The 15,180-nt window shown below is 41.7% G+C and overlaps 1 protein-coding gene across 1 annotated transcript in view; it reads right to left on the reverse strand.

Annotated features, from left to right (window-relative positions):
• The window catches only part of GREB1 (growth regulating estrogen receptor binding 1), a 216,982-nt gene that overhangs the window by 138,208 nt on the left and 63,594 nt on the right, over nt 1-15,180 (reverse strand). The window contains exon 2 of the mRNA XM_073625369.1: nt 9,596-9,752. Coding sequence (XP_073481470.1) covers nt 9,596-9,752 — 157 coding nt within the window. The remainder of the gene's footprint in view (nt 1-9,595; nt 9,753-15,180) is intronic.

Genomic DNA, 15,180 nt, shown 5'->3' on the forward strand with positions numbered 1-15,180 from the left:
CACTGATTACTGTATAAATGTCACTGGCAGGGAAGGGGTTAACACTAGGGGGTGATCGAGGGGTTAATTATGTTCCTAGGGAATGTTTCTAACTGAAGGGGGAGGGGACTCACAAGGGGAGGAGACCGATCGGTGTTGCTCTATACTGAGAACACACATCGGTCTCCTCTCCTCTGACAGGACGTGGATCTGTGTGTTTACACACACAGATCCATGGTACTGCCGTGTTACCAGGCAATTGCGTGTGCCCGGCGGACATCGCGGCCGCCGGGCACGCTCATCGGGTGTCCAGTGACTCGGCGGGCGCGCGCAATTGCCACCGGCGGCGCACGCACACCCCCTGGTGGGCCGGGCAGGCGAGGGCTTCATATGACGCCCTCCCAGAACGAGAGCTGTGCCGCCTGGCCATCATATGACAGCCGGCGGGCGGCAAGCGGTTAAAGAGGAAGTAAACTTCCCTTGATTGTATGTACCTATAGGTAGGAATATAATAAGGCTTACCTGTAGGTACTGTAAATATCTCCTAAACTTGCACCGTTTAGGAGATATTTACTGTATACGCCGCCGATGACGTCATCGGCGCATGCGCTCTGAAGGGACGGCTGCCCATGCCGTTTCTTCAGAGCCCTGTGCCGTGCAAGCGCGGGAGTGACGTCACACAGGCCGAGTCCGCTGACCCGGAAGGAGGACGGGTGAAGATGGATGACAGTGACAAAAAAGGATGGCAGGGATGACGATGGCTTTGCTTGCAAGTAAGTTTTACATAATGTGCTAGTATGCGATGCATACCAGCACATTATGCCTTTACATTGCAGGTCACCAAAAAAGCAATCTGACCAATGCTTGCATCATTTACCATGATCTGGTGATAACTAGGCAGTACAAGAGTTAACTAGGTAGCTGTAATGAGCATCTGGAATGTCCTTGCTCTACAGATTCTTTCTGTGTTACTGAACACCAAGACAAAGGTGAATGAGCCTTTATCGGTTTAACCACATGCGCGATTTAACCACATGCGCGTCCCATCCAATTATCTGCCAAGACATGCATGGAGGGTATAGGAAGTACAGTAGTCTAAGCACAGATAGGCTTATCTCTTACTACTTCGGTCATCCATATATAGCCATAGGAGAAAACAGAAAAGTTCAGACACCACTTACAGCAACAAATTAAACAATTGTAAAAATGCTGACATGGATTTTGTCATCACTGTTCATTGGCCTTAATCCTTGGCAGATACCAACTTGTATGATTATGGAAGAAAAACCACAACAGCTTGCTCATCTCCTAAAATCCAGCCACCTTATATTATTAGTACTATGAATATCGCTGGCCACACAATCCCTTAAAACATTAAAATTCCGAACCTTGTTATGGTAAAATGATAGTCTATTTGAAAGTGTTTAGTGGAAATGAGTCCATGAAAAGGACTCACAGCAAGCATTGTGATCAGACCGGGCACTTGGGATCTTAAAGAAAATGCTAATTCCAGCTCCTAAAGCATAGACTGGGAGGAGGAGGAAGCCAGCGCAGTGCTTATGAAAAGGTGCTTTGAAAGCACGGATGCATATAAAGGTTTTTTGTGTCCACAGGAGTCTTTCTTCAACCAATTGTTACAAAACACTGATCACAAGGCAAAGCGCTCTTTCTCCTGCGGTTGGTTTTGTCAAGAATGTTACGCCTCCAGAGTTATTTAAGCTCATATAAGAACTTGTCTATTCAGATTACTTGCAACAAGCTTGGATAAAAAATATAATAGATACAAAACAAACAGTTCAGCATATATTTAAAGAGTATGTAAACCCAATATTTCACATTCTTGATATGTGCCTACGTTACCATGTACTTGTATGAAAAAGTATCCTGTTCTCTTTGTATTGCTTCCTTTGTGTGAAATCCCTGGTGTTCCTGCCAGTCCCTCTGCTTTCCTATTAAAAACTGACCACACCAAGCAGGAGAACACGCTGTGGTCAGTTCTCTAGCTTTGCTGGGAACTCAGTGTGCTCTCCTCTAATGATCAAACTTCTGCTCACACGCCCCCCAACCCCTGCACAGCCATTCACTGGAAAGACCAGTGTCCTGCTGTTTCTCCTTCCCTAGCAATCTGAGCTCCTTATGCACTTGAGAACAGAGGGTATGTGATCACTTATACAAAAAGGGGAAATAATAATGCCTTTCATTTCTATTTTTTTTCCCTAAAGAATTTCATTAAGCTCATACAGCTGACAAGTACAATGTCAACATAAAATAGATATACCAGGAGTACAGCACAAGCAACACTTGGTAGAGATATGACGTGTTAACCAAATGCCGACCGACTGCTATAGTGTTACTCAGAATCACGTCTATGTATATATTATACAGTTCAGAGTATATAGTGCAGTTAGTGTAGTATATCCAGTATGTGATCCTGCTGTTCTGGGTAGGTGACGCGTGTTTGTGCCGCTGGCGTGCCGGATGTGCTGTGATTAGTCAGCGGGTGCTGGCCAACGGATGATCGCTGGCACCCGCTGATCGGTGAGGAAGAAGACAGGACAGAGCTCTGTCCTGCGAGTAGGGTACGGTACAGGACGGGTTCGCTGTTTTGACAGACCACTGGGTAGTCCACCCCCTAGTAACCAACAACATGTCCGCCTCCAAGGCGGCAACAAATTTTTTCTTCCTGTATACGCTGCTGGCGTTCTGTGAAAACAGCCAACTCTAAATCTCCAATTATTGCTGAAATCTCTCACCGGAAGTGATGTGGTTGGAGATTTCGGCGAGTTGGAGTTTTCGGCAGAACACCAGAGTCAGTACAGGAATCAAGGTACCATGGGATATATAGTCCTTAGAAATAGAAAAGCTGCAAAGCATGCAGGGAATTCAGGAAGTTGCAGAAAGAGATGGCCAGCAGACAGGCAGCACTCACAACATGAAAGGAGATTTGTCAAGTAAGCTTATACTGGATAGCCAAAATAACTATTGTTTGTATTCCCATTACAATGCTGATGTTCTAAAATGAAAGTGTATGCTGTGACAATAGAACTCATTTAATTATAAAACTTCAGCTTCTTTATATGTGTTTTAAAATATTATAAGTTCCTCTTTGATTTACAGGTCCTTTAAAGATGAATTCTGGTCATGGGTTTGTTATACATAGATACTTTGGTCTGAGGGGCTGATCTATCAGGCTCCATCTATAACTCAAATATTACTTTTGGACTAGCCCTTTAATAAACTAGTGTAATGTGCAGCAACTATGTGCAAAATGCAGTAATCTGCTGAAATCTAGTGTAGTGGGTTCATTAAAATGCTTTAAAAATCATTATTATTATCATATTATTAAAGTGGCTCAGACATCAGAATTCATCATACACAGAAAAAAAACTGTACTTTATGTCCTCAGAAAACAATAATAAAAAGAAGACTGCTGCACACAAATATCTGAAGACTAGATATGAGAAATTAGAATTGGCAAAAATGCCCTGTCTATTTAAATGAACAAAAGTTCTCAGTGCTAAAAATTATGACAAACAAATAATTACATAAAATGATATAAAACATTTCTGTATGTATTAGATTTTTTATGTAACTATATATGTATCATGAATGTTAGCGCTGAGCACATTTATTCATTTAAATAGACAGCGCACCTTTACCAATTCTCACAGCTTATGTAGGGCAATGAATCCCTCTTATCTGTGGGACTTTATAGCAATATAGATATATAGACACGTTTTTACAAAAAATCTGCAATCTTTATTTGTACAATTTTTTTTTTTTTGCAGTAATAAGGATTGCAGATATTTTGTAAAAATGTATCTATATATCTGTGTTGCTATAAAGTCCCACAGATAAGAGGGGTTAATTGTTCTACATGTACTGCATAGGGATGATGGCAACATAAAATGATCTTCTCTAATATTGTTTAATCATACACAGCTTGGACAGCGCATCACCCTTAATACAATGAAATGGCGAAGAATTATATCTCATGAACATTTTGTAGAACAATACAGGTCATGGGAAGATCCCAAGTCATCCAATAAACTATTTTATTTGCAAAACTAAGAACAGTCTTGTAGTATGCACTTTTGGCAAAGTCCTTGTTTCTGTACCTACCTACAATGGACACAATCTGCATGGAGTTTGCATGTTTTTCCTATGTTTGTGTCAATTTCCTTCTCAACCCAAAAACACACAGGTATGGTATTTAGCTGAAGAAAAATGTCCCTATCGCTGTAGTTTAATCTCATTGGGAACAGAGAATTATGTGAATAGTTTAACCCATTCAGTAAATGCTGATGCTATACAGGCTATATATTGGGTGTTTGGAATAGGCTTCCAAGTGAAGTAAATAGCAATATTTAAACCTAATGTGATAAAAATTGTGCTTTCCAAAGTTCATGATATTATTAGGAAATGAAATATTTTACCTAATAAATACAAAGGAAAATTAAGAATTGGTAGACTGGGGTCACCAGAGCACAAAAATGTTATTAATAATCACTGTAATCATAAAAAAAGTGATTTTACAGCATCGTACTTAATTATCATTTTTCATTTCTTCATTACAGGTATTTATAAAGCACTAATAATTTCTACAGCATTTTACATAGTATACATTCACATCAGTACAAGGCGCTTACAATCTAAGGTACCTACCTACATACCTTTCAAGCATACATACTAATAGTATGATACTATGGTAAATAAAACTTGTACATGTCTACGGAGTATGGAAAGGAACCCACACAAGCATAGGCAGAACATACAAACTCCAAGCAGATAGTGTACTAAGCAGAATTTAAACTGAGCACACCAATGCTGCAAGGCAGAAGTGCTAACCACCAAGCCACTGTGCTGCCATCACACCCATTCATACAACGGGTCATCACAGCCACTGTGTCAAACATTACAGGACAATGTGTCCATCTGCAAGAGGTAAGCTTCCTGTGTGGGATCCCACCTGAGAATTTACTGATTGTATAGTCTTGGTGAATTCAAATAAAATAACATTCTTGATGCAATAATTGCTTTGCTTCCTTCTTATAAATTCAGATACAAATTAAGCAAATCCAAAAATATCAAACCTGTCAGGAATATGTCAGGTTCTAAAGCCAGAATATTTTTTTACCTTAATACATTACCTTCATTAAGGTAAAATACCTCCCACTAGCTGTTCCCCCCACTCCCCTCCCTAAATACTTACTTGAGCCCTGTATCAATCCAGCGCTGTGATTGTCTGCAGCAGTGCTGGTTCCTTCTCTCCCCTCTCACGGGCTTAGAGACAGCAGCAGGAGCCATTGTCATTGTCAATAGTCACACACAGCTTGGTTCACTTGCAGGTGCGTCCCAATAGGAAGTAAAAAGGAGCAGCTGAGAGCGCCAATGTGGGACCCCAGATGAGGGGGTTCAAGGCTGCTTTGTGCAATACCATTGCATAGAGCAGGTAAGTATGACATGTTTATTATTTAAAAAATATAAAGTATCTCACAAAAGTGAGTACACCCCTTACATTTTTGTAAATATTTTATTATCTCTTTTAATGTGACAACACTGAAGAAATCACACTTTGCTACAATGTAAAGTAGTGAGTGTACAGCTTGTATAACAGTGTAAATTTGCTGTCACCTCAAAATAACTCAATACACAGCCATTAATGTCTAAACCGCTGGCAACAAAAGTGAGTACACCCCTCACGTGAAAATGTCCAAATTGGGACCAAAGTATCAATATTTTGTGTGGCCACCATTATTTTCCAGCACTGCCTTAACACTCTTGGGCATGGAGTTCACCAGAGCTTCACAGGTTGCCACTGGAGTCCTCTTCCACTCCACCATGACGACATCACGGAGATGGTGGATGTTGGAGACCTTGCGCTCCTCCACCTTCCGTTTGAGGATGCCCCACAGATGCTCAATAGGGTTTAGGTCTGGAGACATGCTTGGCCAGTCCATCACCATTCCCCTCGGCTTCTTTAGCAAGGCAGTGGTCGTCTTGGAGGTGTGTTTGGGGTCGTTATCATGTTGGAATTCTGCCCTGCAGTCCAGTCTATGAAGAGAGGAGATCATGCTCTGCTTCAGTATGTCACAGTACATGTTGGCATTCATGGTTCCCTCAATGAACTGTAGCTCCCCAGTGCCAACAGCACTCATGCAGCCCCACTCCATGACACTCCCACCACCATGCTTGACTGTAGGCAAGACACACTTGTCTTTGTACTCCTCACCTGGTTGCCGCCACACATGCTTGACACCATCTGAACCAAATACGTTTTTCTTGGTCTCATCAGACCACAGGACATGGTTCCAGTAATCCATGTCCTTACTCTGCTTGTCTTGACCATGGTGAGGCCTGTTCTGAGTGGAACCTGCCCTGTTAAACTGCTGTATGGTCTTGCCCACTGTGCTGCAGCTCAGTTTCAGGATCTTGGCAAGTTTGGTTGGACAGGGGAGAGGGGACAGCAAAGTTACACTGTTTTACAAGCTGTACCCTCACTACTTTACATTGTAGCAAAGTGTCATTTCTTCAGTGTTGTCACATGAAAAGATATATTAAATATTTACAAAAATGTGAGGGGTGTACTGTATATCTATATACTTTTATAGCTGCTTTAAACCATAAAATGCACAGCCGTAGATAATTACTCAGGGATTCTTCTGGGGAGATCACAACTTGCAAGTCTGTCTGGACCAGCCTATCTCAACCTTTCTACTAAGGAGGAACCCTTGAAATAGTTTTAAGATTTCAGGGAACCCTCACTAAAAATGATTATATTGACAGCACATGGCACATTAGTGTGATCAGAAGGTTGTAGAGAGTTTTAAACAAAATAATAAATAATTGGGTTTACTTAACCCCCTCTAACTATATTCTATATGACAAAATTATTTTCAATATTAATCATGAAATTAAGTGAATGGTAATAATGGCCAGAAAAGAACAGTAAAAATTGTAATGAAAGCAGAACTAAAGTCAAATAAAGAATCTTGCCTGCAGACAGCCTGTTTACCGCAGAAGAGGTATGCTATGTCCCTCCTGCAATAAAATAAACCTACCTGCCTGCTGGTATTCCTCTCTACAATATACCATAGCTGCACATTTTTACATTTCTGGCACAGTGCCAGTCTGCCGGGATGAATAACGAATGCATGGAAATGACGTCATCCCGCACTGGCTGATCAAGACAGCCAAAGACTAGCACTTGGAAGAAGCTGGGAAAAAGATGCCAATGCTGGTGAGGGTCCTCGTGAACATCAAACCGTTGAAAAGGAGGTGAGTATCTGTGGCATTGGTTTAAAGTGGTTCTAAAGCCTGAACATTTTTTACCTTAATGCATTCCTTGCATAAAGGTAAAAAATGTTTAGGCATTGATTTTTCCCCTCACTCCTCCCTAAAAATGAGCCCTCATTTGATCCAGAGCTGTGCACTTCTGCAGCTCTACTCGCCCCTCACTTGCTGGCTTTGCTGGGGCACTGGAGCTGTTGACTCACAGTGCTGTCAATCAAAGCCAGTGATGAAGGGGCGGGGCCAAGTCCGGCTGTCTGTGTCAATGCGAGCACACATGAGTGCCCCCACGGGAAGCGGCTTCCTGTGGGGGCACTGGACGGAGAGGAGGAGCCAGCAGTGCCAGGAGGGGACCCGAGAAAGGGCGGTTTGGGGCCACTCTGTGCAGTTCCAGAGCATGTAAGTATAGAGATGTTTGTTATTTAAAAAAAGAAAAACAACCTTTACAATCACTTTAAGGAACCCCTAGAAACCTCTGGAGGAACCCCAAGGCTCCACAGAACCCTTATTAAAGCGGTAGTAAACCCGCTGAATTTTTTTTTTCCCTACACCTGTAATGGAAAAGCAATAATGAGCTAGTATGCTATATACTAGCTCATTATGAGATACTTACCTTAGAACGAGGCGCCGGCATCTCTCCCGGTCCACTGCGAGGGAGCTGACATTTCCCCTCGGCGTGTCTTCCAGGTATCGCGCGGGAGACTTCTTTCCGGCAAGGTCCTGAGTTTGCCGTGCTCTCAGCCGAGACTCCCCTGTGCACATGCGCCGCTGCAGTCAGCGGCTCATTGCGAGGGGAATATATAGGCTAACCTGTAGGTAAAAGTTTCAAAAATAAGTATACAACCACTTTAAGAGAGGCTGGTCTGGACACTTCTATGCAGTATCCCCCATATAACACACATCTGTTAAAAATATTTAACTACAAAATTTTATATATATATATATATATATATATATATATATATATATATATATATATATTATTGCTTTTATAAGCAGAAGGTCAATCTGCCACAGATTTCTCCTCAAGGAACCCATAACAACCTCTGAAGGAACTCCAAGGTTCCATGGAATCCTGGCTGAGAAAAGCTAATCTGGACTAGTTTGCAGTATCCCCATGTACCACACACCTGTTAAAAACAATTCACTGCAAAATATTGATGTTTATAATACTGCTTTTAAGATCAATCCAGATATAGCTTTCTCATCAATGAACCCCTAGCAATCTCTGGAGGAACACAAGGAATCCACAGAAACTTTATTGAGAAGGGCTGGGGTGGACTCTTGTTTGGAGTATCCCCATATAACACACACTTGTTAAAAACAATTCACTACTAAACAATTAAGAATGTTATTGCTTTCATAGGCAGAAGATCAATCTGACCATAGCTTTCTCTTCAAGGAACCCCTAACAACCTCTGGAGGAACTCCAAGATTCCATGGAATCCTGGCTGAGAAAAGCTAATCTGGACTAGTTTGCAGTATCCCCATATACCACACACCTGTTAACAATTCACTGCAAAATATTGATGTTTATAACACTGCTTTTATAGGCATAAGATCAATGATCAAGATCAATATATTTATCACTTGTTAAAAACAATTCACTACAAAACAATTATGAATGTTATTGCTTTTATAGGCAGAAGATCAATCTGACCATAACTTTCTCTTCAAGGAACCCCTAGCAACTTATGAAGGAACCCTAGGGTTCCATAGAACGCTGGTTGAGAAAGGTTGATCTGGACCCTTGTTTGCAGTATCCCCATATAACACACACACTTGTTAAAAACAATTCACTACCAAACAATTATGAATGTTATTGCTTTTATAGGCAGAAGATCAATCTGACCATAACTTTCTCTTCAAGGAACCCCTAGCAATTTGTGGAGGAACCCCAGGATTTCATAGAACGCTGGTTGAGAAAGGCTGATCTGGACCCTTGTTTGCAGTATCCCCATATAACACACACACTTGTTAAAACCAATTCACTACAAAATACAAATGTGTCTATAACTTCTTTCATTGATTTAAGCAGTGTCCAGAATAATTTCAATACATTTTAGAATACCGAAAGAAAAACCCTACGTGGACATTAAAGGCACTGGCATGGTAAATTGTTGAAAAAAGTATACTTATACTTTTTTCAACAATTTACTACGCCAGTGCCTTTAAAGTCCATTTAGGGGTTTTCCTTTCTGTGTTTAACTAGTTTGGATGTTGGCACTCTATAGGAATATGATCACCGATGCAATATATTATACATTTTAGAATATGGGAACACTACAATGACAGCAGCAGTGTATACAGGCTCACAATCTCTTACCTTCCAAGCAAGAGAGGTGCTGTTCAGCTTCCAAATACAGCTGTGAAAAGATGGGTCTGGGGACCAAGTTGTTCGACCTCAGAGATGCCTCGATGGAGTTGTGCAAAACTTCCTCAAAACGCGTCGTCTTGAGCTGCCCAGCGTACGAATTCCCCATCTTCCATAGGAGTAGAAAAAAAATGATAAAGATTTAGCTTTCCAAAAAAAAAAAGGGTAACAGTTCCAATGGATTCAGACAATATATAATCCTGTAGTCACGTATAAGGGTGTCGGTTAACAGTTCTCATAATGATAGACGGAGATAGAGTGATGTGAGCAGGAACACTGCAATGAGAATCTGCAGAGAGGCAGAGGATTCCTCCTCTTTTACTGTGTGATCTGACCCTGTGTGGTTTGATATATTACAGGAAACAGCCTGCCAGCAGCCACTTCCAAGTCACCAATGACCACAGGCTGACACCTTATAAAAGACATTAGAGTGCCTGTGATCCTGGAGGCTCCCCACTGTTTACAATCTGTACAGGAACATCACAGTTAGAACTCTGTGTCACACAATACACTTCTTATTGCTTCTAAAGGAGATAGCAGTCGATTTGTGCAGACACACAAAGCTAGTCTTTCTCATTAAGAGCTGACAACGTCATTGCTACATCTGAGATGAGCCGCCGTAATTGCTGGGTGTCCTATACGACACAGCGTGTCCTAAAAACACAAAGCTTTTTTTTGTCAAATTGAAGTACTTTTCCGAAACAAAATGTATTTTTCTTCGCACTTTTTTTTCTGTTCTGATGAATCAAGAACAGACGTCTGCAAAATATTTAAAGCTGAACTCAACACATATATAAAAAAAAAAAAAAAAAAAAAAAAAAAAGGTAATAAATAAATAAATAAATAAATAAATCCTACTGAATGCAGTTATATATTTATAAAAAAATAAATAAAATCAATTACATGTATTTTATATGTAACTGATTTAAATACCTGAATTTGACCTGATTTCATCTGCTTGTAAGGCTAGCCATACATGCTTAGATTTCTCTTGTTCTTCCCCACAGGGATAATTTATTTATTTATTTCAGGTACTTATATAGCGCCATCAATTTACGCAGCGCTTTACATATACATCGTACATTCACATCAGTCCCTACCCTCAAGGAGCTTACACTCTAAGGTAGAAAATGAGCGAAACCAATAAATTCCTCCGTCCATGATAAATAGCATTGATGGTGGAAGCTACACTGTGGGTTATTGTATTCAGACAACCACAACACCCATGGCTGCTCAAATACCGGAACAGTGACCGCATGGACACTACCTGCCTGGAGTTTGCATGTTCTCCCTGTGCCTGCGTGGGTTTCCTCCGGGTACTCCGGTTTCCTTCCATACGCCAAAGACACGCTGGTAGGTTAACTGGATCCTATCTAAATTGGCTCCAGTATGTGTATGTATCATTATTATTATTATTATTATTATTATAATACAGGATTTATATAACACCAACAGTTTACGCAGCGCTTTACACTATAAAAGGAAGACAATACAGTTACAATACAATAGAATACAAGAGGGTTTAGAGGGCCCTGCTCAGAAGAGCTTACAATCTAATAGGGAGGGGCAGGTATGAATGTGAGTTAGGGACCTTAGATTGTAAGCTCCTTGAGAGTAGGGACTGATGTAAATGTACAATATATATATGTGAAGCGGTGTGTAAATGTGTAAATTGATGACGCTATAAAAGTACCTGTAATAAATAAAGATAAATAAAATCTTATAGGATGCAATCACTGTTTATGGGACAGTTCACCCAGCTACTTCAATTATGAAATTGACTTTTGTTGAGCCGGGTAGTGCCAACAGGGCCATCCACAGCTCATATTTAGCTAAATTCAGCAGAGTTCAGACAGAATTCAAGTTGGCTTAAAGCGGAGTTCCGCCTGGGGAAAAGACATTTAAAAGTCAGCAGCTACAAATACTGTAGCTGTTGACTTTTAATATAAGGACCTGTACCTGTCCAGGGAGCCCGTGATGTCAGCACCTGAAGTCGACCCGTCCCTGGGCTCTGAGTGCAAGCGCCGGCATCCTTACTAAGGGAAGTGAAGGCTTGTGGCTTCACCGCCTGCTTCCTACTGCGCATGCGCGAGTCACGCTGCACTTTCTGAATGGTCCCTGCTATCTTCTGGGACCTGTGTGTCTCCCAGAAGGCAGCAGCGGAGAAGGAGGAGGGGCCGGACATTGCATAGTTCGCCGCACAGATTGCGGCGATCTTTCCCCGGAAGTGGGGGCAGATACTTGGATTTGACAAGTATCCGCTCCCCCTTCCCCCCAAATGTGGCTCTGGGGGGGGGGAAGAATCCGATCAGCGGAAGTTCCATTTCTGGGTGGAACTCCGCTTTAACCACTAGCCGCCTGCCCACTGTCATATGACGGCGGGATGAAGCAGCTATTGTTCTGGGCCGCCGTCATATGACGTGATCGCCTTCCTGGGCCACTAGGGGGCGCGTGCGCCGCAGCGTCACTGGGGACCCAATGCGCGTGCCTGCGATGTCCGCCAGGCACCCGCAATTGCCCAGTAACTGAGCAGGTCCGTGGATCTGTGTGTGTAAACACACACAGATCCACGTCCTGTCACAGGAGAGGAGACCGATGGTGTGTCCCTTGTACATAGGGACACCGATCGGTCACCTCCCCCAGTCAGTCCCCTCCCCCCACACTTAGAATCACTCCCAGGACACACATTTAAGGCCTCGATCACCCCCTAGTGTTAACCCCCTTCCCTGCCAGTCACATTTATAGAGTAATCAATGCTTTTTCATAGCACGGATCGCTGTATAAATGTGAATGGTCCCAAAAATGTGTCAAAAGTGTCTGATATGTCCGCTGCAATATCGCAGTCATGATAAAAATCACAGATCGGCGCTATTACTAGTAAAAAAAAAAAAATAATAATAAAAATACTATAAAACTATCCCCTATTTTTTAGACGCTATAACTTTTGCGCAAACCAATCAATATACGCTTATTGCAATTTTTTTTTTACCAAAAATATGCAGAAGAATACATATCGGCCTAAACTGAGGAAAAAATTTGTTTAAAAAAAAAAAAATTGGATATTTATTATAGCAAAAAGTAAAAAATATTGTGTTTTTTTCAAACTTGTCACTCTTCTTTTGTTTATAGCGCAAAAAATAAAAACCGCAGAGGTGATCAAATACCACCAAAAGAAAGCTCTATTTGTGGGGAAAAAATGCTAAAAATTTAGTTTGGGTACAGCGTTGCATGACTACGTAATTGTCATTCAAAATGCGACATCGCTGAAAGCTGAAAAATGGCCTGGGCAGGAAGGGGGTGAAAGTGCCCAGTATTGAGGTGGTTAAAGTGGTTGTAAACCTCAGACAAGAAATGTCCAATCATTGACAAATGTTTGTAGAATTCATCTTCATAACACCTCTAAAATTCGCCCCTTTTTAACAAATGAAACCACAAAGCTCCTCATTCACTCCCTTGTTATCTCTCGCCTTGACTATTGTAATTCCCTTCTCATTGGCTTACCGCTCCATAGGCTATCCCCTCTTCAGTCTATCATGAATGCTGCTGCCAGACTTATCCACCTTACCAACCGCTCAGTGTCTGCCAACCCTCTCCTCCAATCCCTACACTGGCTCCCAATCACCCAGCGAATTAAATTCAAAATACTAACCACAACATGCAAAGCCATTCACAACTCTGCCCCGAGCTACATCACCAATCTTGTCTCCAAATATCACCCAAATCGTCCTCTCCGCTCTTCTCAAGACCTCCTACTCTCAAGCTCTCTCGTCTCCTCCTCCCATGCTCGTCTCCAGGATTTCTCCAGAGCCTCTCCCATCCTCTGGAACTCGCTACCTCCACCTGTCCGGCTATCCCCTGCTCTTGCTACCTTCAGGCGATCCCTGAAAACTCATCTCTTCAGGAAAACCTATCACGTCTCCAACTAATCTCCTACCACTTCCATCAGCTCATTCCCCACAGTTACAACCTTTTGTACCACCTGCCCCACCCTATTAGATTGTAAGCTCTTCTGAGCAGGGCCCTCTTAATCCTCTTGTATTTTTTTGTATTGTAACTGTATTGTCTCCCTTTTATATTGTAAAGCGCTGTGTAAACTGTGGGCACTATATAAATCCTGTATAATAATAATGACATATGAACAAAGCATATCCTTCAATAGTGTGTACTTGTCTCAGTTAAGAGCACTAAGTGTCACTTTTGTCTGCTGCTTCGTTCCTCTGCAATCTGCATAAATCACTTCTGACAAGTTTTCCTGACACCAAGAGAGAAATGGTGACAGGGGAGGGACCTCCAGCTGATTGACAGCCTCAACTCTGTGCCTGTGTGTTGTCTGAAAGTGGGTGTATTCTCTTCCCTCCAATCAGCTCTCAGAGCTATTCTCATTTAGCTCTGCAGAGTGGGGGAGGGGGGTTTACACACATTCACCATGGCTACAGCCACCAGAATTGTGTGTAAATCTGACAAGCAGACTCCTGCCTGTCAGACAGAAAGACAGATGTATTCAGGTGGCTGCGCTGCCACCCAATTGCTTACACACACGCCCAGTAATGGGATTGCATTACATTCAGTGGAGCACAGGGAGACATGCAGGGTCTTTTAGATCCTGGATGTCTCATTAAAGAGAACCTAAAATCACCAAAAAATGATTACATAGGGGACTTTTTGTGCCCTATGTGATAAAAAAGAAAGTTAAGTAAAAAAAACTGTGTTTCACAGTAAAAATTTAAGTTAACCCCATATATATGCATCCGAACATAAACGCATGTGTCAGGGGCACCTACGCATGAAAACAATGATTGCAATAAACATGTTACATATCGCCGCACGCACCCGAGTGAGAGCAATATTTCTAGCACCACACCTCCTCCATAACACTAAACTGATGACCTATGGGGGGCTTTTAAAGCGTTGCATATGGAAAATATAGGATACTGACGTTTGTTGCTATTTCACGGGTGCACGCAAATTTAAGGTTTGACATGTTGGGTATCTATTTACTCTGTGCAACCTCATCTTTACCAAATTGGGTAATTTATTGCGTCTGTGTGCCCTAAAATTAACTTTAGTGAAATTTTGTACTGAAATGTTGCATTTCCTAGACCTTTGCGGTAATGTAACAAAACTATTTTATTCTCTAGGGTGTCTGCTTTCAGAAAATATATCATGTTTTGGGGGGTTGATGTAATCTTCAGGCCTAAAATGATTTTTTAACCATGTGTGAAAAACATGCAAAAACGGCTCTGGCAGTGAAAGGGTTAAAGGATATTTAAAAGTCAAGAACAAAAACTCAATATACTGCAGCTTACCATTCCTTAGATGTGAAGGCGCCATTCCTTTTTAGTTTTTAAGCTTAAGGGCTCGTTCACACTAAATGTTTGGATGGGGATAAAGCTTTAACCACTTCAATACCAGGCACTTCCCCCCTTTCCGCCCAGGGCAATTTTTAGCTTTGAGCGCTGTCGCACTTCGAATGACAATTGCGCGGTCATGCTACACTGTACCCAAACTAAATTTTTATAATTTTCTTCCCACAAATA

The sequence above is a fragment of the Aquarana catesbeiana genome, linkage group LG04 (genome assembly GCF_042186555.1).
Source record: "Aquarana catesbeiana isolate 2022-GZ linkage group LG04, ASM4218655v1, whole genome shotgun sequence".
Taxonomy (NCBI): domain Eukaryota; kingdom Metazoa; phylum Chordata; class Amphibia; order Anura; family Ranidae; genus Aquarana; species Aquarana catesbeiana.